The 25020-nt window shown below is 43.3% G+C and overlaps 1 protein-coding gene across 2 annotated transcripts in view; it reads left to right on the top strand.

Annotated features, from left to right (window-relative positions):
* The window catches only part of MTUS2 (microtubule associated scaffold protein 2), a 302992-nt gene that overhangs the window by 184607 nt on the left and 93365 nt on the right, over positions 1 to 25020 (top strand). Inside the window, exon 5 of one of the 2 annotated variants that reach the window (XM_044982069.1) lies at positions 23260 to 23358. In XM_044982069.1, the coding sequence (XP_044838004.1) occupies positions 23260 to 23358 (99 nt within the window). Of the gene's footprint in view, positions 1 to 23256; positions 23359 to 25020 lie in introns of both variants that reach the window. The other variant, XM_044982076.1, reaches the window with a different exon arrangement.

Here is a 25020-nt window from a genome sequence, read left to right as displayed (position 1 = left end):
TTGGCTCAGAAGGACAAAATGAGCATTGCCCATTTGGTATTTTCCTTCAGGACATATGGCTTGGTTGGGCCATCTCTTTAATGACACGATCTTATATAAGAGCTGAATATTATAATCCATCATGGCCAAAATAGGAAATATTCTGTATGCATGTGAGAATGCCCATTTCGCCTTGATTAGTGATAATGGTTTAGGCCCAATAGCAGAGAATGTTACCTATATTAGAATCCCTGTCCTACAGAGCTTGACCCTGATTCAGCAAAGCACTTAAACATCTACTTATGTCCAATTGGAATCAATATGACTTAAGCACATGCTTAAAGTTAAGCAGGTCATTAAGTACTTTGACTATTCAAGGCATTTGAGATTATATGTGAAAAATGCAGTGGCGCACCAGTTCACCAAAAATCTTTGGTTTCCATCAGAGAGACAAATTGGGTGAGGTTGTATCTTTTATTGGAGAAAACTTCTGTTCATGAGAGAGAGAAGCTTTCGAGCTTACACAGAGCTCTGAGAGAGGTGCTCAGGGTGTCACAGCTAAATACAAGGTGGAACAGATTGTTTAGCATAAGTAGTTAATACATATTTCAAGAGACCATTCAAGGGGAAGTGGCTTGTTAACAGTCATGAGGGCGTGGTGAAGAAGAAAAAACATGGAAGGGGGATTAGTGGGTTATAATTTGTTGTAATAAGCTTTAAATCCAGTGTCTCTATTCAGTCCATGATTTTTAGTGTCTAGCGCAGTTATGAATTTAAACTCCTAAGTTTCTCTTTTGAAAGTGTTGTGCAGGTTTCCTTTGAGGATGAGGCCTGAGAGATCAGATATGGAGTGATTGCTTTGTGAAAAGTGTTCCCACACAGGTGATACTGTGTTGTTGGCTTTTATCATTTTCAAGAGCATAGTGATTGTCTGGTTTCACCCACATAGTTGTTATTGGAGCATTTAGTGCACTGGATGAAGTATACTGCATATTGTGATAGGCATGTTGCAGGACCTGTGGATCTGGAAAGGTGTATTTAGGTGGTGCTGATCATCATAGCAATGGAGATATGTTTACAGGTTTTGCATCTGTTGTTTGGACAGGGTCTGGTGCTGCTTTGAACTGGTATATCCTGGTCTCTGGGGAGCTTGCTTCTGATGATGAGATGATGAACTGGGAGAGTTGTTTGAAGGCCAGAAAAGGGGGTTCAGAAAATAATTCTTTCAGGATGTGGTCCCCATCAAATATGAGTGTTTACTGTTTGATAATACCCTGTATGAGTTCCAGTGTGGGTTGGTAGGTGACAACTAAGAGTGTGTGGTCGGGGCGATTAATTCTGTACCAAAGCAGGTTCTCTTGGGATATTTGGGTGGCCTGTTCCATGATGCAATCTACTTCTCTGGTGGCATGTCCTGCTCTGGTGAAGGCGGTTTTAAGTGTGTTAAGGTGTATATCCCAGACTTTCTCCTTGGAGCATATTCTGTGGTATCTGAATGCCTGGCTGTAGATAACAGATTTCTTAGTGTGTTTACTGGATTTGTGAAGTTAGGCCAATTGCCCTCATCAATAGTACATGCCCAAATCAGTTGCCACCATTACCCAGCTCAAAATCAATCCATTATCCATCTCCCTCACTGCTTTCTCTCCCTGAAGGACAGACTTACTGTTGTTAATGTTGAGCAGCATGTCCATAGTGCAGTCACTTACACTGCGCCACGGACACAAGGTCTTAGACACAGATAACTGTGCCACTGAGTGAGTCTGTGTCAGATAGGATGATACCCTGTGTGGCCTGAAATATAGGAGATTAGTAAAGAGCTACTGTTCATGTGCAGGGAATGGGTGGCCTTGGAAAGCCCTTACACAGCCAGGCCTGTCACAGTCAGACTTGCCTGGCGGGCAGAGGAAGGACTGGGATAAGCAACTACACCCCTGCTGGCATGTTTTAATGTACGGACATGTCTGCAGCCCCTACGGAAATATTGAAGTGTAAGAACATCTGGAGATTTATCTTCTAGAAACTCCAGTGCCCCCCTCCCCACGAGGGTGATTTGTTGTTTTCTCTGGTATTTAATAGTCTATTATAGAAGAAAAATAACTCTCTTGGATCTTTGATTTGATTTTACTGTGTGTATTACTGCTTTTCATACATGAAGGACTAAAACTTCTGTTGAATCTCACTACATCTGAAGAAGCAGCTGAAAAATATCAGGCCATTATAAAACTTGGGACTATTAAAATAATGCCTCCCCATTTTCCCCACCAAAGAACCATTGTTTGGCTAATTGCTTTATCTCATCTCACTATTTTATTACAAGACTGGATGTCTCATTTTTAAATCTTAGTGTGTCTGATTCAAAGGGCTTGTTCCTGTCTTTGTGCTACCCAATGGTACGTGTTGGTGTTTTGGTTGTCTATGTAGCATATCACATTATTTGGGTGGTTGTAGGGCAATCTGATACTCTCTGACTGATGCTTCTTGCTCACATTTTGTTTCCTATTGTGTGACTATTAACATCACTTTATTGACTGAGCACTGTCAGTGCACCGCACATACAGAGAGGAAGACACAAGGCTCAATGCTGAGTCCTACTGTGGCCCTTTTATGCTGCTCTGGGGGCACAAAGATGCCGTGACCAGCCAACTGGGGATTTCCCCTACATAAGAGGAATGTGTTGCACTCTGGCAGTCCACAACTGTCAGATGGTCCATTAGAGGCTGGTGCAGCCTAAGTTTAGCTTAGAGCAGCCCTGATGCTGCTCTAACTACTTGGGGGTCCACAGTGGCTTCCCTGACCCCGCCCCCCCCCTCCAGGACCAGGGAGCCACAACCAGGTCCCCCAGTTCTGGTTGCATCCAGCAAAGACTGGATACAACAATGGGTTGAACCCACTATCTCTACCCTAAAGATCTTATAGTCTAAATTAGGCACGGCAGTACAGTTCAAACAATTAACTCTTTCCCATGTTTTATTTCTGAAGCAAAATAAATGTGCAAAGTGGAAAAAAAACAGCTACGTTTTGCAAAAAGATATAACAGACGCTGCTAAATAGGTGCAGTTGGCAGGTGCTGTATGTTACTGTTATAATGCATAACATGGGCAGGAACAAAAGCAAATATGTGCAGTTCAGTTGTCTTATTTTATTTTTGTAAGAGCCAAAGTACCAGCAGGTGCATCTATGTATTGGTCATAAATTTCTTTTTATGAGAACAGTGTTCCAGTTCCTCACAATGCTAAATATTTTATGGAGATAAAAGACAAAATAAACAAAGGAATGAGAAATAGAAGTATATTAGCACAAGTCTGATTCTAGCTACCATACCAGAATCTATGCCTGCTGTCTATAGATCCTTATGCAATATGGAGCCACCTACAAGATAATCTCCTCTTTTTATGTTCTTAGTTATTGGCACTTCTCTTTGTTCAGTCCACTTAAGCATCTTCTTGTCAGTTCTTCCCATCTCCTAAATGATAAAGCACTAAAATATCTTTGTGAAATTAAATTCTTTATTAAATTGGGAGGAAAATGCTAAAGACGACCTAGAAGGGGAAAAGAGGACAGAGAAGGGTTCATATTACTTTGGGGTTTTCTGGTCCCAGACAAACAAAACTTTATTACAAATGGTCTTTGCTGTTGTGTCAGGTTTGATATTTTAAACCCGACAGAGGAAAGTGTCTGAGTGTCTAAATGCAGACTGAAGAGGCTATCCTTCAAAAAGACACCCTATAGTCCAGAGACAGTCTGGAGTTTCAAAGTGTTTCTGCCACATTGAAGCATTGCAAAGCGCAAAGAATAATGGCTAGCGTTGGTTCAAATTCTGCTCTGGGCAAATCTGTATTGGCACTGTAGCTTCACCTCATTTATCAATGGACATCAAAGAATGGCAGACTAAAAAGGATAGGGGAATGCGGAGGTAAAATCAGTGTTTAAAAATGTTTGAAGAAGTCATTAAAGAATAATCTATCCCACCCTCTCACTTTTGGTCACTGACATGTCATAAAGATAAGAAAAGTAATTTCTAGGAGAAATGGTAAGGGAGAATGCCAACCTCATCACTAAAAGAACCCTTACTGGTGTTCCAAGCCAGAGATAAAGTGACATTCAGCTGCCAGCAATGAGCAGGGAAGGAAGGGATGGTTGAGAGCCAGAAGGCTAAAGTGAGAGCCCTTGGTGGACCATAGAGACAGAATATAGATGCAATTGCACTGACACTGGGCCCCTTCTAGGCTTAAAGGACAGCATACCCTATTACATGTCACAAAGACCCTGTTCCAGGAACACTGGAACAAACAAAGGCTCATGAAATGTCCAAAGCTGAAAGAGAGGAAGCAGTCCCAGGGAATTAGTAGTTGAATGAGAAAAACCCAGGACACTGTTGCTTTAAGGGCCTGGGACCAGGAGCCCTGTACTTTAGGGTGCAGCAGAGGTCCCCTCTCTCCCAGACACCCAGGAGGAGTTCTCTGTAGAAGGGCAATACATGTTCTGCCTCCTGCCTCAGAACAGGGAGAGTCTGGCAGGAGAAGCAAGCCAGAGCCAGGAGCTGAGAAAGGGCTGGCAATGGCAGCTTTGAGAGGAGCAGACGGGGACAGAAGGATGGCGCTGTGTATGGTATCAGAGCCAGAGATGAACATGAACTTTTGTGTAGTGGCGATAGACCTTATTTTGGGAGCCTGCGGATTGTTTTCAGCTCCTTCTGTTATTAAACCAGCCCTGAGTGCAGGGGCAGTTAGCCACGAGAAAGACTGAAGAGAGGAAACAGAGGCAGGGTGCTGCACACCCACCTCTGGCCACAAAGGGCACGTCTAAACAAACCCCATAGCAGTGAGTTTCAGAGCCTGGGTCAACTGAGTCAGGCATGCGGGGCTGGCAGTACAGGGCTAAAAATAGCAGTGTAGACATTCCTGCTTGGCCTGGAGTGAGCCCGATTCCAGCCCAAGTGGGGGCAGCTACACTGCTATTTTTAGCCTTGTAGTGTGAGCCCCTCAAGCCTGAGTCAGTTGGCCTGGATTCTGAGACTTGCTGGTGCAGGTCTTTTTTTGCAGGGCAGACATACCCAAAGGGGGTGATCAGGAGGTAGCTTCCCTTATACAGAGTATTTAAGGTTAGAGTCAGAGCAGCTATAATAAATCCCAGAAGCTTTAGACTTTAGCATAGATGTCCTTCATTTACTGAAGTCTGTCCATCCCTCTCCTCCCTAACAAGACACCTAACAAAGGTACAGTGATCAAGATATGCAGTCTTTGGCCTGGTCTACACTACACAGTTAAGTCAACGTAAGCTGCCGTGTATCAAGCTCGCTGTGGAAGTGTCTTCACTTACATTTGGCTCCTGCTGATGTAAGTACCCCTTATGCTAACTTAATAACACCCCCTCCTGGAGCGGCATAGAGTCATGGTGAATGTAGTTATGTTGACGCAGTGTCAGTGTAGACACTGCATTGGTTACGTTGATTGTTGCTGGCTTTTAGGAGCCGTCCCCTAATGCTGCACACTGAAAATACAATTGATACAAACGCTCCTGGTGAGGACGTGCACCACCGACATGAGGAGCCAAGTGTACACACACACAAGCAATTAAATAACTGCGGTGGCTGTATGCTGGCGTAAGTTAAATTGACATAATTTTGTAGTGTAGACATGGCTTCAGGAACCTGTGAGGGCTTTGGAGGGTGAAAGGGGAAGTGACTCACATTCAAGTAAGACTAACCTCTTATCAGATTAGGATATCATCCCAAGAAGGAAGAGGGCTGTCCAAGGAGTCAGTGGATATGTGACCCTGACCCTGTCTGGTATTGGTCTCCTAATATGGTCTGGAACTGGAGGAAAATACAAACTACAACTCAGTTCATAGCTCACCTGAGCAGTGCCACTAAAGTCAAAGGGTGCAGCAAAGCCCCTAGAATGGTGAAGAAAACTCCACACAGATTCCTTTCTGGCTGTTTCCCCATCATTCCATTGGAAGGTTCCCCCTTCACAGAACAGGCTGCAGGACCCCTATGTAGAATGCTCCTGGGGAACCTATTTACCATGCCTCACCTGGCCACAGCTGCCCCCAGGACTCCACTTAAAGGAGGATGCTCATTGTGCAGGATCCATGGGGATGGTAAGACAGCTCCATCCAGCTGGCTGTATAGCCTTTCACAGGTAATGTCTCCTTGGCCTGTGTGGGGATGATGTGCCTTCTATGCAGTGCTTGCTCCCATTCCAACTGTGGATCCTTGAACCAGTGGAAAAGCCTCCTCAGAGTCCGGCAGAGGGGTGGTGGTAGTGTGGTGGCAGCTGACCAGCTCTTTTGGGGCAGAGAGGGCCAAAGGTCATCAGATCTACGTATAGGGGTCCTCTCCACATGGTGATTTAAAATGGGGGTGCAAAATCCCCCCTCCCCATTGGACCTGTTCACATAAGTAAAGTTACTCACTAAGTGTTTGTAGGACCAAGCCCTGTAGTAGTTGTTATAAATATATTTATTTCTTAAGCCTCCTGTGCAACCCACCTCCATTACTAAAGCCAAGTAAAGCTCGGAACACTGCACAGGCAGAGTTAAAATACAGCAACACATAAATTATATACTGCAACATCACTTTAAATAATGTAGGGTGAGGGGAAGAGTTTTGCACAAAGGTTGGCATTAATTTTAATGCAAAACATTTCTGAGGGAGAGGGTTACTAGGTGAGATTTGAAATGTACGGATATTTTGAAAGCGTACATCATTATAACTAGATCTAAGTAGGATATTTATTTGGGAAAGCATACACCAAATGTATTAATGAGAAGAAAATAACCAGCAAGCATTGTGTGAAACCTTTCATGTGTTAGATTCTACCTGAAAAAGGACCACCTGAACAGTAAATTCTCATTAAAAATAGTAAGTTCAAGAGAGATTATATTACTGGTATTTCACTAAATCTGCTTGTCAACTAAATTGGACTACAAAGTATAGATCTCCTTTAATTAATGCAAATGGACTCCTATACCTGCTGCTCCACAGTGATTCAGGCAGTTAAAAAAAGCAGGGAAGGGGGGGCCTAGCATGGGACAATAACAATAGAAGATCATTGTCATGCAAATTGTTTTGATGACATGGACTGATTGCTTTTCTATTGGTCTGTGAAAGCAATACCTTTAATTAGGTTTAATTAATCTTTTTGTGCATTGCTTTTTGTGCATTGCTTTTTGTGCATTACTAGACCTCTTTCATTTTTGCATACATGGCAATGTATGAAAGATTTAAAAATAATTCATTTGAGTAGGAAAACTGGGACACATCCTTTAAATCCACTGAAATACATTAGCCTAGGAGAGTTGCCTTGAGGAATGCAGTGGAAAAATTATTAACATTTCATTTCTATTTTGTTTTAAACCCTAGAGCCATGCACCTTTGAGCTTTGAGAAGTTCTGATCTGGAAGCTAACTTTGTAGTTCAGAGCCATCTCTTAATTTTTTTTTAAATGGATTGTCTTTTTCAATAGGGGTAATTGTCATGTATGATCTACGAGCCACATAAATACTGAATTTTCTACCTTACATCTCTGAATATGCAGGGACACCTGCAAGAGGAAGTATTCTAAGAATGTGTGCAAGCACTTTTCCACCCATTTGTGGTCTCATTCTTGCAAGTGCTTTGGGCTTGTCTTCAATGCAAGTTCAAGTTACAACTCAATTGTAGCCTCTAACTCAAGTCCCATCCACACACTAAAACTCTTAAGCATGATGGTGCTGTTAACTCAAGTTGGCTGACCCACTGTGGTATAGTTCCAGTTCAAGTTAGAGCAAATCATCAGCTGCTAACATGACCACTGTGTATTATGGGCATAGACTAGTGCCACTCGAGTGCTGCTAGACTGTCAATGCTTTCCCACAATTCTCTTTGTGCCCAGAAAGGACAGACAAGTTCTCTCAGGATTCACTCGGAAATAATTCATAAGTGACTCAGTTTAGTGCAGCACTAAAAACAATGAGATGTCCCCTCAGATATGTTAGTGCCACACATGAGTGAGTACAGCACCAGTGCAAACATATAGATGCAGCAACTCCAGGGTTATTTCACAGTGTGGCCACTCTCACTTCAAGTAGGCTAACTGGAGAGGAGTAATTCAGTTAACTCTGCAACAAAGACATGGGGCAGGTCTACACTTAAAGTCCTGCCCTGATGCAGTTGTACCACTGTAGTGCTTTAATGAAAGTGCTCTGTGGGGAGAGTGCTCTTCCTTTGGCATTGTTAATCCACCTCCCTGAGAGATGGTATGTATGTTAATGGGAGAAGCTCTCCTACCATCTAGTGCTGTCTGATACTAGGAGTTAGGTTGGTATAGAATATCAGGGTTGGATCCAGATCCCTAAATGGCCCCCTCAAAGATTGAACTCACAAGCCTGGGTTTAGCAGGCCAATGCTCAAACCACTGAACTATCTCTCCCCCCCCCCTTTTGCTTTGCTTTGCTTTGCTTTGCTTTGCTTTGCTTTGCTTCACACCCCTGAGCAACATGGTTATACCAATGTAAGTCGGTAGTGTAGACAGACCATAGCCTTTGACTGTGAGACTCCCACAGCAGCCAGCTGGAATTACACATGTGAGGAGGTGAAGGATTGTTATACATTTGAACATAAAAAGAAAAAAATACATTTAAAATCTTTAGAGAGTGGAAGGATTTTCTGTTCTATGCACATACTTTTTGATAGAATAACTATTTCTGCCTGATTATTTTTTGTACATTGTATTCACCGCATGGACAAATTACTGCTGTCCCTCTCTAAGACTGTGCATAGTTTGAGTGTAAATGACAGCATCAATGAGAAATTCACAAGTAGTTGGGTTTTCTCTGCTTGTCTTAGTGAAATAATGACAACAAGCATTGCTCAGAAAACTGAATTAACCAAAGAAAGATGTTTCTGTTGCAAATACAATGTAAACAGCATCTCCATACTTCCACAGGTACCGGTAGATCGGGAATAAGCAGTGTAGAATCTAAAGCGTAATATGTGTGATAGATAGGAGCCCCGTATGCTCACAGATCTCACCACATCACAGTAAAGTGCAAGTTGCACTTCTTTGAATTAGCTTCTACACAGCCAGAATAAAGCCAGCAACAAAGAAGAGGATGGGGAGGGCAGTGGGGGAAAAGAAATAAAAACTTCAGTGTGTCTGGAGATGTAGGGCTGAAACTAGTCCACTGGTTAATTGTGACAATGTTCTCTTTACATCATGCTCAGATACTTCGACATAAAATTGTAGATAGATGAACAGTAAGAAAGTAGCAGGTAAAACCTGAAGTCAGTACTCATAATAATGGCCATACTGGGTCAGACCAAGGGTCTATCTAGCCCAGTAGTCTGTCTTCTGACAGTGGACAATGCCAGGTGCTTCAGAGAGAAAGAACAGAACAGGCAGTCACTGAGTGATCCATCCCGTCACCCATTCCCAGCTTCTGGCTAACAGAGACTAGGGACACTGAGAGCATGGGGTTGCATCCCTGACCATTCTGGCTAATAGCCATTGATGGACCTATCCTCCATGAACTTACCTAGTTCTTTTTTTAACCCTATTATAGTTTTGGCCTTCACAACATCCCCTAGCAACAATTTCCACAAGTTGACTGTGTGTTGTGTGAAGAAATACTTCCTTTTGTTTGTTTTTAAACCTGCTGCCTATTAATTTCATTGGGTGACTCCTGGTTCTTTTGTTACATGAAGGAGTAAATAACACTTCCTTATTCACTTTCTTGACACCAGTCAACATTTTATAGACCTCTATCATACCCTTTCTTAGTTGTCGCTTTTCTAAACTGAAAAATCCCAGTCTTCTTAATCTCTGCTCATACAGAAGCTGTTCTATATCCCTAATCATTTTTGTTGCCCTTTTCTGTACCTTTTTCAATTCTGATATTTCTTTTTTGAGATGAGGCAACCAGATCTGCACAAAGTATTCAAGGTGTGGGTGTTCCATGGATTTATATAGCGGCATTATGATATTTTCTGCCTTATTATCTATCCCTTTCCTAATGCTTCCTAACATTCTGTTAGCTTTTTTGACTGCCACTGCACATTGAGCGGATGTTTTCAGAGAACTATCCACAATGTCTTCAAGATCTCTTTCTTGAGTGATAACAGCTAATTTAGACCCCATCATTTTATATGTGTAGTTGGGATTATGTTTTCCAGCGTTACTTTGCATTTATCAACATTGAATTTCAGCTGCTATTTTGTTGCCCAGTCACCCAGTTTAGTGAGATCCGTTTGTAACTCTTCGCAGTCTGCTTTGGACTTAACTTCTTAAGTAGTTTTGTATCATCTGCAAATTTTGCCACTTCACTGTTTTGCCACCCCCTTTTTCCAAATCATTTATAAATATGTTGAACAGCACTAGTCCCAGTACAGATCCCTGCGGGACACAACTATTACTCTCCATTCTGAAAACTGACCATTTATTCCTACCCTTTGTTTCCTATCTTTTAACCACTTACTGATCCATGCAGGACCTTCCCTCTTATCCCATGACTGCTTACTTTGCTTAAGAGCCTTTTGTGAGGGGCCTTGTTAAAGGCTTTCTGAAAGTCTACATACAGTATGTCTAGTGGATCACCCTTGTCCACGTTTGTTGACCTCCCTAAAAGACTTCTAATAGATTGGTGAGGTATGTTTTCCCTTTACAAAAGCCATGTTGACTCTTCCCCAACAAATCGTGTTCATCTATGTGTCTGTTAATTCTGTTCTATATTGTTCTGGTACTGAAGTTAGGCTTACTGGCCTTGAATTTCCGGGATCACCCCTGGAGCCTTTTTAAAACATTGGCATCACATTAGCTATCCTCCAGTCATCTGGTATAGAAGCTGATTTAAATTATAGGTTATATACCACCATTAGTAGTTCTGCAATTTCATATTTGAGTTCCTTCAGAAATCTTGGGTGAATACCATCTGGTCCTGGTAACTTATGACTGTTTAATGTATCATTTTGTCCCCAAACCTCCTCTATTGACACCTCAGTCTGGGAGGTGGAAACTCATATATGACACACTATGGAGCAGTTTATGGTAAGACACTGAGCCTCAACCCTCCCCCAAGAATTTGGCCCAGAGGCTCGCCCCTCAAAATGGGGAAAATTGTGTATAAGAGGGTCACATGAGTCCATGAAATCCACAATATAAGGAAGAGATCAAGTTTTTATATTATCTCTGCAATTGAACTCTGATGTGTTAATAAAGTTATCCTGAAATGCTGCACTTATTTCAAGGAACTTTTTAATAAATTTTCCTTTATGCCTGACTTTGATTTTTGGAGTGATCATTTAGTACATTTTTGTCTTTTTATTTTTGTTTTACACCAGCTAACTTATGAAAAACTGTCTCCATTTTTCAGAAAATAATCACCTTCATATGTGCCAAGGAACTAGTCTTTGTCCTCTTATCTCTTACCAGGTGACTTCAAACTTGAAAAAAACACAAAGGGAAAAACTACAAGCATTAGCTGTTTCTCGTTGAACAAACGTAGTCTTTCTTCTACATCTGCTTATTTATTCACATCCTTTCAGTGTCTCCTAGATCACAGGATGTATGAAGTCTCTAGAGAGAATTGGATTGTTATTATTCCACAGAATCCATCATATTTCTAACTTTGTTCATTTTGTCTCAAACAATGTGTACACAGAAGTCTCATTACTCACCATGGACATGACTAGTCATGATTATCACGGAGGGAGAGGAGTAGAAGAAGCTTGGTGTGGTTGTCTATCAGTTTATGACTGGAAAACATTTCCTTGGCTTTTATATTTTTTTAACCTCGCAAAATGCATTATTAACGTATATAATATGCCTGAGAACAACTGCAGTCCAAACCCACAGCAAGTAGTTACACTGCATTGTTAATGATATATAGGGTTAGGGTTTGTTTAGGAATGAATATTCAGTACTAATTCACCAGGATGTTTTCAATCTGAAGGGTAAATGCAAATTGAACCAATGTTAAAGGCTGTATTATGTGGGCTTTTAAAGACTAGACTGGCAAATACACAGTAGGGATCAATGCTGCACTGGCCTCAGGAAAATGGCCTAAATAATATAACAGATGTTTTTTATTTTTAATTTCTATTATCAGATTCCATACAGTTTGGGAAAAGACAAACACATTTTGGGGGTTTGCCCATAGCCAAATTCCTGATGAATGACTCAGCACCTCTGTAGTGTTTTGATAACATAAGAGCTCCCATTTTTAATTGCTACATTTTATACCTTTATCTTTGCATCTCATGTACAATTTGAAGCAAATGACATAGTTCTGATTTGGAAATTTAAATATTTTTAAATATGCGCGAACAAATGTTCAAAAGTTAGCACCTAAATTGCACAAACTGAACCCATCTTTGCACCCACTGACAGGGGCTTATGCATGCAGTTATCCATATTGCAAACAGAAATGCCCATTTCCACATGCAAATACAGGCTTAAAAAGAGCTACAGTACTTAAGCCAAAGCTTTTGGAAAGGTGGTACAGAGATACAACAATAAATAGCACACGGCTTGGTTCCTGGCTGCCTCAGAGACCACCTATCTCCACAAGATCTGTCAGTTAAGGTCAGCTGCCACATGGAATCCAACACACCCTAATGTGTGGGGGCTAATCATGAGATGTTCTCATTGAAAAGTTCCTTGATTCATAAATCTCATCCCCCAGCTGGTCAGAGAGAAGCTACATTTTTTACTTTTAGGATACAGTGCCAGGGACAACTCTTTTCTCAAGAATTTGCCTGCAGATGATGGGCTTGGTGAGAAGGCCAGTGTTTGCTTTTGGGGATTATGCTACTTTCTTTTGCCTTTCATGGTCTTCCTAAATCCCTTCCCTCTAAACATCAGGAGGTCCACAGTGCTACACAGGGCCGGCTCCAGACCCCAGCGCGACAAGCAGGCGCGTGGGGCGGCAGTTGTCCTCAGGGGCGGCAGATTGGGCCGGCGGACCTGCCGCAGTCACGCCTGCGGGAGGTCCACCGGAGCCCCGGGACGACCGGAGCTGCCGCAGGCATGACTGCGGAGGGGGCACTCCTCCCGCGGCTCCAGTGGACCTGCCGCAGGCATGACTGCGGCAGCTCAACCAGAGCCGCCGGATCAGCCAACCGTCCGCAGCTGCGGGAGGTCCAGCCGAACCGCGCGACTAGCGGACCCTCACCAGTCAAGCCAGCGGAAGGTCCGCTGCTCCCGGGGCTCCGGGGCGTCTCCCGCGCATGACTGCTTGGGGCGGCCGAATATGTAGAGCCGGCCCTGGTGCTACAGCTAGACTACTCTCCCTCCAGAAAGCAAGACCACACTCATCAACCCCTATCATCATCATCAGCTCCTTAGCTAACCTCAAATATAATTAGAAATTGCCCTCCTGGCTTTTAAAATTCTCCAAGGACTTGCTCCATTCTACTCCTCTGACCTTGTATCCACCTGCTCCTCACCCACTCACTCTGCTCCACCAATCTCTGTCCCCTCTTTCCTTGTCTTCCCAGTTGGGAGTCATTCTGCCGCTGTGTTGCTCCATCTGCTTAGAATTTCCTCTTCATCTCTCCTCGAGTCACTGAGTTGCTTTTCAAATGTAATGTTACAAACCTTCCCATTCATATAAGCTGAAGGATGTCAACCCACTCCTATTTCCCTACTTTGTTATTCATTGTTCTGTTCGTCTCTCACCGCAATATAAAATAAATTACTAAATAGCAATCTGTAGCTTTACTAGTTGTAGATTTCAGCCTTCATTGCTCTTGCTCTGCTCCAGCTTTGCACAGTACAGTATGTCGTTTTTCCCTTGCAGCCTGCTTCAGAGCTGCTTTCCAACCCTCCGTAAAGAATCGTCTCTCTACTATGCTATCCCTTGCTGCAAAATGTTCTTTGATGTTTTGTGACCTGTATTGCCATTGGTTCCGGGGTATAACTCTCATTGCTTTCAGGAGAAGTAATATATGCCCTTACCATAAAGAATACTACATGAAAAAAATTGTGTTGTACTAGTGAGGAGTTGTGTTGGTGTTTGATACCTTTCTTTCCTTGTTGCTTCTTTTATTTAAACTGAGATTTAATGTTTTGGATTTTTGCTGCCTGTGCCATATTTGGGGGTCAGAGCCTGTACTAATTCCCCATGAGCTCCTTGTTCAAGTCTTCTTGAAAAACAAAATAGTTTTGTACGTCCCTTGTCTCCAGTGAAAGCATTTCCTTTTATCAGCATTTCCCTGAGACTCGTTTTCTGAGTGTCCTGGCAGATGGCCCACTTGTGCATCCCATTTTTATTGGTAAACCACAGAAAACCCAAGGCCTCACTGCCATGAAAAAAATAATTCTTGAATCTGTAACCACATAAATTATAGCTTGTAAAATGAGCTCTCTGTTTTGTCCCACAGCTCCCATCACAGGTAGCTTTCACTCAGTCATTGGTAATGAAATGGCAACATAAACCTGTTTTTATGCCCTGCTCAGTTGTGAAGTACTGTATAGCAGATGCCAGATCCAGAAAATTTATTTCCTCAGGCATTTCATTGTGAAATGTGTTAATCACAAATGTGATCTTGGCCTCAATATTTCTAGTTTACAAATGTCCCAGAATATATTAGAAATGTTCTGAAGTCGTAGTGCGAGGGGGACTGTCCTCATTCCCAGGACTGGTGTCGCATGGAGATTCACTGATAGGCCTTTACCTTCCAGTGCTGAATGTTGAGGTGATTAGAACTTATCTGAACTTCTCAGAATGGTGCGACTCTCAGAGGATGTTAGTTCTTCTCTTTGTGTGCCATCCTACCAGCTGTTTCGGTTTGTGTTAGGCTATGTCTTCACTAGAAAGGCTGCAGTTACATTGCTGTAGTGCTTCAGTGTAGATACTCACAGCATCAACAGGAGGGGTTCTCCTGTCACTGTAGTTAATTCATCTCCACGAGAGGCAGTAGCTAGGTTGACAGAAGAACTCTTCCATCGACCTAGTGTTGTCTATATCAAGGGTTAGAGCGACATAACTACGTCGCTCCGGGGTGTGGATTTTTCACAACTTTGAGCGATGTGAAGACAAGCCCTTTGACTGTGAGTCGCATCCACGGGTATCAGGTGAAAACAAAAAATCTATTAACATGTGAGGCGTTTACTTACCTATAACTCTAGAAGAGATTCACCATGTCCTTTGAACTCTGTGAAAAAAATTCTAACAAGAACCTCAGTCTAAAAGTATTCTTCCCACTGCCTCCGTCTGGAAACAAACAAAAGAATATATTATCCTGGGTGTCCTGGTTTGGGGCTAATTGTGCCCCGTCTTTTTTCTGGTCTCTCTAAGGGCACCCCCCGTGCAGCAGCCTTCATGCCTTTTCCTGACCTGAGGTGGAATTTTGCAGTTCTCCCACTCTTAGATTGGGCCCTGGACTCCAGTATCATGTGTGTCAACCTTTCTTACCCAGCAAGTCTGACTGAGTTTGGTCACCTGCGGTTCTTCCTTTTGGGAATGTGTGAGCAGCGGTATGCAGAGATGAGACAGCTTTATTAGATCAAAGGTATTGCTTGTTTTAACAAGAGGAACAAGCCATTCGAGAAAAAAAGGATTTTAAGACAACAAACTGTGTACACACATGTCTATCTTACTTAAAGGTTTGCCAACCCTGATGGTAACCTAGGCAGGCCTAACTTCTTCAGACACATCCAGGGGGTCCCATGTTTCAGTCCAGTTCCCCCAAACAACCTCCCACTTCCCTCTTAAAAGGGTCCCTTTTAACATTGCCAGAGTGGTGGTGTTTTGTGGACCTTTTCTTGTTCTGATCAAAATCAGTTTTGCAGGGTTGCTGGAGGTGGAGGCAAAAAAGTCTTGACAAAAAACTAAACGTTCTGACATTGTCCCTTAACAAAGCTTAAGTGTTTGCTAAGGAGTAGTTATCTTGAGATATTTTTTCCTTCCTATTTTTCCAGACAGACTCTTGTTGTATTAAACCAATATAGTCATACAGAAAACAATCCAATAACAAGTCCAACATACAATATTCATAAATTATTACAGAGCAGCTCCAAATCTGTCACATAGGGCAACCGTTCTATTCTGAGATACAATACTGCTAATCTGGAATAATTTCACTGTTTTAACTTCAAAGTTACACTGGTATAACTAAGAGCAGAATTTAGCTCAGTCTCTGTGTTTGCTGGGACAGGAGTGCTCTATAAAAGAGAGATGTCTGTCTGTACGTAAATGGTTAATTTACAAAGTGCCAGAATGTGGCACTAAAGAATATGCAGCATAGTTTCTGGTATTGTAAGACTAATAAACTGCTTGTGCACTGCAAATGTCCTCTTGTGTGTAGCTCACTTCATGCAGCTCTTAAGATGTGGAGAAGGGAAGGTAGTGTGTCAAAAAACAGGGCATATCATGGGACCCAACTTGTAACTCTAACTACAGCTTTGAATATTATGAAAACTATGTTATGACGACAAGAATTTACCTGCAGGATTGTAATCCTAATATAAGATTACCAAACTCTACTGTCCTCTCCCCATGTGCAGCACACAGACTTGCATGAAGCAAAATGGAATAGGGTCTCAGATGTGGGACTAGTCACTGAAACTGATAATTACAAAATGTTTTTAAATTGTACCAACACTGGCTTTGTTTTTCTGCTTCAGATATCCTGCAGGGTACACAGCGCAATGTAATTGTTCTGTTTGTCATTTCTCTAACAGACATATGAATGTACACATGAAAAATGTGGAAGTTTATAATGTGAACATCGTTTATCCTCTATCAGAAACCATTTTTGTGTTCCCTTTGTTTGCATTGTATTTCCAATAGCTGTTATACAGTCTGAGAACTACAATTTAAAAAAATTGCAAGTACTAAAAATAAAAAAGGCAAACAAATGGGAAATGTATTTGAATGGTTGGCTTTTAGCTTTTGTTTTCTCATTCTTCATAACTTATGCACATAAAGAGCTTTTTATCATTGACTGAGTAGAATATTGTGTGTCTGTGAGTGTCACATGGCAGGGAAAGCGGGAGAGCAATGTCTGCACATTACTGTGCTCAGGGTGATTTTCCATTGTACTGTATGTTGATCGGTGGAACTGGAGATGGACGACCCAGCTTCCCTGGAGGGACTATTATTGAGGGGACACCAGCAGAACAGGAAACACAGGGCATTAGGCTGGAAGCAACTCAGCCATATGGACAAGGCAGCACACAGGGGTTAATAACATTTTACTGATTCAACTTAAGATGCATTCGGCTTTATGCTTTGTGAATGAAACAATCATGGTGGGAAGAGACGATAACTCTAGGCTTTGGTGGTCACATAAGCTTCCCAGAGGGAAAGCAGTTCCTGGATACAAGATCTACCCTCTCTGACTGGGAAGCCTAGAGGACTGAAGAGCTTTTAAGAACCAGCTGTTGAAAAACTGCAGGTTGGAGGAGGAAATAATAAAGGTCATGTTACTTCCTCCTCCTTATAAATTGATGGAAGGGGGGAAGCTAATAGAGTTTCCATGGCTTCATAGCCAATGAAATTCCCAATGCATCACTGTCAGTGGAGGGGCAGGGTGAGTGGCTGCACGGGGAGGAGTATGTTTTAGATGGATGGCATGGAACCTGCAGAGCCAGTGTTGGGTTGGTGAATGGGCACATGCTGGGCTGCCAGTGCACTAGAACCATATGCTGGTTCAGCCTCGTGGGCAGCAAAGATAATGGCATGGATCCCTTTGGCACCTGGAGCTGCCAGATCACATCTTGCACTGATTTGGTTGGCATTAATTTACACTTGCTATCATGGCATCAGCTATTCTGAGGGAAGCCTCTTCCTCCTTCCACCACTCTTCCCATTCCCTGGCAGACCTGTAGATCTTCAAATTTGCTGAGGAACTATGCTGGGCACAGAGGAGCCTGCCTCATAGGCTCAGCTCTGTTTCATCACAGTGTGAATCTGAATGTAGTTTAAATCAAACACATGAAACGGTATTAGATCCCATGCACTGCTCTGTCCATGTGGCTGAGTTACTTCCAGCCTAACTCCCTGCCTTCCTTCTTCCACTGGTGTCACCTCAGTAACAGTCCCTCCAGGGAACATTGGCCCTCCAGCTCCACTGATCAGGATACATCTTTCCTATTTTACAAAAATTTTAATATAAACATAAAAACGAAATACACGCCCAGACTCCTGCCCCTGTGTATCTTCAGCCAGAGGTTGCAGGCAGGTAGTCATGTTGGAGTCTCATGTTTACCACAGACTCAGCTGATTACAGTCTTTGAGATAGTTTGGTCTCCTCAACAGGCAACCACACTGGGATAGAACTATCCCTATCTCCCTGTCACCGAGTCTACCAAACTCCCTCTGGCATCTCCTCCCTCCATGTGGGGCTGGTCACTCGCTGGGTCTCTGTGTGTCTCAGTATCTCCACAGGCTCTCTCTGGGTGTTGTGTCTGCAGACTCACAAGTGCCTCCTGTTCCTTTGGATCACTTGTCCCCCTTGCATAGTCAACTTGTATGACCTGGGTGTCACTGTCCCCCTCACAACTCCTTTAGTTCACTCTTGGTGTCTCTCTAATTGCTGGATCCTAACAGGAGTGCCTGGCTCCAGGGCCAGTAGGTTCTTGGCTTACCCGTCGTACTCTAGTGCCTGCTTTCTCTGAATGTTGGCCATCTCCTCTTAGCAGTCTCACCATCTTTCTGGCTGCAACAGGTTCCTCATTGGTTAGCAGGGCTTTGATCCTCTGTCCCTTTGTCCCATCTGTGCCTGTGCTGGACTGGTTTGGCACCCCTGGAATGGGATATTCCTGTGGTCCAAGAATGCTAACAAGGGGTCAGAACCAGAAGAAACAGCTATGAGTAACCATCTCTTAGCTGTTTTCACAGCTGATTCCACTTTACCAATACTTTGGAGTATGCTGTGGTGGAGGCGTGGTGGACAAACTCCCATTTGCATGCAAAATCCGTGAATTCTTCTGAAGCAAACTGGGGTCCATTTTTGGTGAGTACGGTGTCTGGAATGCCATATCTCACAAAGTGGGCCTTCAGTTTGCCAGTCACTGACTTGCTTCTTATATCAGGCAGGACATGGACCTCCAAAACCTTTGAATAGTAGCCCTCTATAATTAAGTACTGCTTTTTCATGTAAGGTAAATAAGTCTGTTCCCATCTTTTCCCATGGTCGGGTGGGCAGTTCATGTGGTAAGAGTCTCTTTCTGCTGGTGCCTATGACACGGCTGGCAGATGTCATACTCTTCTATCAAGGAGTGGAATTGTGTATTCATTCCAGGCCAGTAAACACTACCTTGAGCCCATCTAAGAACCTATCAATGCCCAGCTGTGAGGCAGGTATTTTTTGCATGACATCCTTATGTAATGAGTCAGGAACAACAGCTCTCTGTCCTCTAAATATGATTCCATCCTGCATACTCACCTCCTTCTTGTAGTGGCGTTTGCCTTCTGGCCTCTCTGCTGGTATCACTGTCTTGACTGACTTAGTTGGATGGCTGTAGCCTCTTTGATTTCCATCAGCTTTGCTGTTGAAACTGGGAGATTGAATCCATTAACATGCTGGACTGTATCCTTATCTCTTTCCCCAAACTGGCTGATACTGGGTATATATGTCCTGCTAAGGGTGTCAGCTAACACCAGTAATCATCCTGGATAATATCTATTCTCTAACTGGTAGTGCTGGAGATGCATCAACACATGCTGCAATCTCTTTGGAGTCGTAAGAAGAGGCTTTGCCATGACTGTCTCTAGGGGGTTGTGGTCTTATTGCAGCACTGTTATTGAGTGACCATAGTTTTACTGATAGAATTGCTCCACTCCAAACACAACACCCAGAAGCTCTTTTTCCATGTAGGTGTACCCCTGTTCAGTTTCTGACAAGGCTCTATTGGCATATGCGACTGGCTTGTGATGAATTAAACAAACCCTGCACCAGCCTGGGAAGGGAACAAACCATGCACCAGCCTGGGAAGGGAACAGGCAGTTGAGCTCCCCAGCTCCCAAGGAGACAGCTGACAGCCAACAGAGCCTCTGCTTGTGCCGAAAGGAGAACACAGATCCCCTGGGCTAAGACGGGGAAAGAGACTGAGATTTGTACTGGAGACCCAGAGGACTTTGGGATGGGATGGGATACTGCCAGCACTGTCTGAAGTAAGAGAGGCCAATATCCTCACAGATTGGCTGTTGGGGACCTGTCCAGTCCTATTCAACATCCTGCCTTGTGAGCTGACATATGGGTTCTGTTGCTGCAGCCAGTTGTGGACAGAACTTGGACATAAAATGTATCATTCCTATGAAGCACTGTATCCCTTTCACATCTGCTGGACTTGGCTTGTCTCTGACTGCCTTGATCTTATTGGGATCTGCTTTCAGTCCCTCTGCTGTGAGCAGATGTCCAGTGTGTGTCACTGGATACTGTTTCAGTTGCATTTCTTTTTTTCTAGGTTGAGTTATATTCCTTGTCCCTACATCGCTGTAGAAAAGCTTGTAGTTTTCTGTCATGGTCTTGTTCCGCTTCTGTATCATTGCTCCCTTCACCTATAATGAGAATATCATCTGCAATTACTTTCACCCCAGCCAATCCTTGGGCAAGTCTTCTCTGGTGTACCTCTGGTGTTGGACATGTGCCCAATAGCATTTGCAGCCATCTGTAGCAACCAAATGGTGTTGCAAAGGCTGTAAGCATGGTGGACTGTTAATCCAGGCTTATGTACCGAAACCCATTCCCTCACATCACAGATCATAAAAACTCTGGCTCTGGAAAGTTCCGGTAAGATGTCATCAATTGTGGAATGTGGATAGCGGCATCTTTTCAATGCCTAGTTCAGAGGGTTCGGGTCTATGCAGATGCATAATTTTCCGGATGGCTCCTTTACCACCACCATGCTGCTTACCCAGTCCCTACTGGCCTCTACAGGTACTACGATACCCCTGCCCTGCAGACCTTCAAACTCCTTGTGTATTGGATTATGTACCGTCACTGGAATTTTCCTTGGTGGTAAGCAGAGGTTCCTCTATGGGGTCTATTTCCAGTCACAGCTTTCCTTCAAGGCACGTGTCGCCTTTGAAAACATCCCCTCGTGCTTTTAAAGGGGTCTTCATTATCCATGGACTCCCCGTTTTTCTTTTTGCACTGCAGCTATACAATTCTGATGCTGTGCCCATATCAGATCCATGTCTTGTATGGCTATATTCTCCAAGGGGGGGGTCTGTAGTGCTTACCATCCACCACCACAAATTGCAGTTGGTGTGGTCTGTATTTTTTGGGAGTAGTTACTAGGCGATCACAATTTCCTGTGGGCTGCATTATGCTCTCATTGTACGTTATTTGAGTGCACCTGCTCATGTAATAGGAGTGTTTGAGCCCAATTCATCCTGAGGAATCACACTGCAGGAGGCCCTACTGTCCAGCTGAAATTGCATGGGGCGTTTCCCTGTTAACATCGTTGCATGCACGGAGGTTGGTATTGTCTCTTGTTGCTTTCCTGTCATGACAGCCTGAATCTGATATGCTCTTGGACTCCAGGAGAATGAAGCTGACATCTGACATGCCATCCCCCTCTTGTACAGGTCTGACTGAATCTTTCTGGGACTTTGCTCTTGCACAAACTATTAAAGTGGTTCAACTTGCCATGTCCCTTCCAATGCTGTCCTAGTACGGGGCACCTCTCCTTTACCTGCTCATGTCATCTCCCACAGTACATGCAGATCACTATAGGTATGGAGCCCTGCCACCTGCTCTCCCTTGCTGTTGTCTCACTGCCTGTACTTCTGGGGGTGTTGTGCTTCCTCAGGCTTTCATCCTTTCTCTCAGGGCATCCGCTGCACACCTCATGGCTAAGCACCTACTGTGACATTCGCCTTCCTGGAGCAGCTGCTCCTGCACATGGTGATCACAAGCACCACAGACTGTCCTGTCCCAAATCAGGGTGTCTGTCAATTCCCAAAACTGCATGTAGCAGCTAGTGTGTGTAAGGCTGCAGCATGGGGGGGGGGTCTATCCCCTCCACTTTGTATTGGTCACCAGTGAAAAACCTGTGCCGCTCCACGGTTTTGTTCTACTTTGGGGCGTACTCATTCCCCAGGGCTCCAAGGATTCTGTGATGCTTGAGGCAGTGGCAAGCCACAGATCTTTCTGCCTTGGTACCCAGCAAGGTAAGGTAACAGTTTTACTTTTGTGCTGGTGTCCTCATGCATGGCCAGATCCATGTACCGCTTAAACTCCTCCATCCACTGGGTCCATCCCTGGGCTAGGTTTGTGTCTGCAAAATCCAGGGCTCCAGGCGCCTTCAGACACAGTTCCATGGCTCACGCTGCCAGCTGCTGCACTACAGAGAACTCACAGCTCAGATGTTGCCGCCATGTTTCACTCACAAAGCGTGACGCTGAATGCAGTTTAAATTGAACAAGTGAAACTTCATTAAACCCTGGGGACTCTGTGTACCTATGGCTGAGTTGCTTCCATTCTAACTGTCCCATGTTTCCAGTTCCACTGGTGCCTTTCAATAACAGTCCCTCCGGGGAACATGAGCTCTCTGATTCCAGTTCCACTGATCATGATATTGGCTTTGCTCTTAGCTCCACTTTGGAGCTCATTTTGTGCAGTTCACATGGCATAACTGTGCATTCCATAGCAGGGCCCAACTCATACTTTGATCAGAGGCTCTTTATTTCAAGCCTGTGTTTGTATTTGGAATTTTTTTCCAGTAGTCTGATCAATAACAAGGGAAACTTTAGTTTAGAGATGGCCTTGAGCTTTCAGGAGAGAGCTCCACTGTGCACCAAGGTGCCCAGCTAGATGAGTGAGACAACAGTGTACTCACCCTGTCAGGACTCAGAAAGTAAATGCCTATTGGTAAGAACAGGTAAAGCATCTCACAAATAACATGGTGCTGTAAACCAGAATAGACATCAGGTGTCAGATTTTTTAAGGATGTATGTGTGCATGAGTGATGAACACTGCGTGCAGAAGGCCAGAGGATTTGCATAGTGTGCATGGCCTTGTGCTGGCCCTCATTAGTGTGTTGAATTTCACCCCTATTTGCATGTGCAGAGTTCCATATTTGCAGAAGCGCACGGTCAGTTAAGTGTCTAACTGGCCATGTGCTCACTGAAATACCCAGTTGGCACACAGCATCATGATATCTTCATGCATGCAATAGGCACATGTGATTGTCCACGTGCAAAGGCATATGCAAAGCTTTCAATATCTGGCCCAAAAGTAATACTGAAAAAATATTTGTGTTTTGCCATGCTGTTACACTTTTTAGAGGCATGCTTCTGTGTGATGACAAATCAAGTAAAGATTGGGTTTCTTTTTTAAAGCAGGTTTGAAGAAAGAAGTACAAAAAGATCAAGATGCAAATAAACCCACTGTGTCATCCCCTAAGAGATTAGCAGTATCAGCCACCAAGCTCCATTCACCAGGTATTTATAAACCGCCAGAGCACTCTCTTGAGGGAAGATTTAAACTTGTCGAATTTGCAGCTCTTGTTAACAGACAAACATCTGAGACCCACTATTGTTAAAAGACGATCGATTGTGTCCAAGTCTCATTAATCAGGCAATGAGTGCAGGAGGTTTCATCATAGCAATGCATGAAGTGAACAGTCTTATGTTCTCCCTGGTAGTAAAGTAAAACCATCTGTCTTCCAAAACAGAGTCATTGCTGTTCAATGTTTAAGGGTACAAGGATCATTTTAAAAATTCTTTGTTATTTTTACATTTAAAAAAAAAGAAAACAAATATAGTGACCAAAAAGCCCATGTAATACAATCACCAACAGTAACAGTGCCACTTGATATCTAAGGTCACTGATGTGCAGAAGTGTTACATTTCCTAGGTTATTTCTGTAGATAACTGGGAAAGAGATGATCTTTAGAAATAACCTTCAGACAGCTATAGCAACACTGTCAACTCAAAAATTAATGTTGTAAACAAATACATTTCTATACTAGTGTTACCAATACATTCTTAGATTCTTTACAGCTAAAATCTTTTTTAAAAATCCAGAGTACTTCTTACTAATGATGCTCTTTGGGCCAGATTTACACATGTATTTAGGCACTAAAGAGGCAGATAGGTGCCGTAAATCTGTCCCTTTGGGCCTGAGACAAACACTATTGAAATCATGAGCCCATTGACTTCAGTGGGCTTTAGATCAGGCCCTTTGACTTTTCAGGTCAGACCTTTAAAATCACTGAAGTTAGTTTCACTTTCAGCTTCTCAGTGCTACCGTATTTGGGTTAAGAAGAGTTCAAGGAGAACATTATGTTTTATAACTCTAAATTAATAAACAGAAGAGCATCTGTCCATTCACTTTAGTCACCACTGACATCACTTAAAACACACACATCAAGAATCCCATCATTGTAAATAAACTGCAGCAGTTCCATCTCATGTGATCCCCCAGCCAACAAAACCAAGCAAGTGAAAGGTTAAAACCAATCTTCCCTTCCCAGCCACTAGCCTCAGAATTCCTTCCCTTCTTCAGATGCCAGGGTTAAAAGATGAGCATTCAAGCTGTTTTGGATCATGTGGAGTCAGGGAGTGAGTTCTAAAGGGAGAGGCATCTTCATGAAGAAAGCCAGGCCAGCAGCCCCCTCTTATTTATACCAAGGGGGCTCCAGTTTAAACACCTCGCTGGTTGCAGCTGTGGCACCATGGCAGAGGGAGAGCTGGTTAAAAACAATTGTTTCCGTTAGAATTGTAAAAGAAATCACAGGAACATTTCTGTTGGCTTTGTAAAGCTGCTGGGCCTACATTTCCAAAAGTGACTAATCATTTTCAATGCCTTAATTTTTGGGTATCCAGCTTGAGACAGCTTAAAGGGCCCTGATTTGCATAAAGGGCTGAGCACTTCCCCTCTGATGATCTGGTCCTTTTAGGGTGTCTCAGGCTGGGGGCCCCAAAATGATGGCACTTTAAAATCATCCGTCACTTTTGAAAATTTGGGCCTAAATCAAAATCTAAATGAAGCCCAAGTTTCTTCAGTGGCCCTTTGCTTTCTTTAAACAAAAATAATAAAATAAAATAAATAATGACAAAGGAAAATTGTACTGCAAATAGAGTCATTTTCTACAACAGCAT

Source organism: Mauremys mutica, chromosome 1, assembly GCF_020497125.1.
Source record: "Mauremys mutica isolate MM-2020 ecotype Southern chromosome 1, ASM2049712v1, whole genome shotgun sequence".
NCBI classification, from domain to species: domain Eukaryota; kingdom Metazoa; phylum Chordata; order Testudines; family Geoemydidae; genus Mauremys; species Mauremys mutica.
Note: the sequence above shows the minus strand (reverse complement) of the source record. Positions and strands in the feature narration are given on the sequence as shown.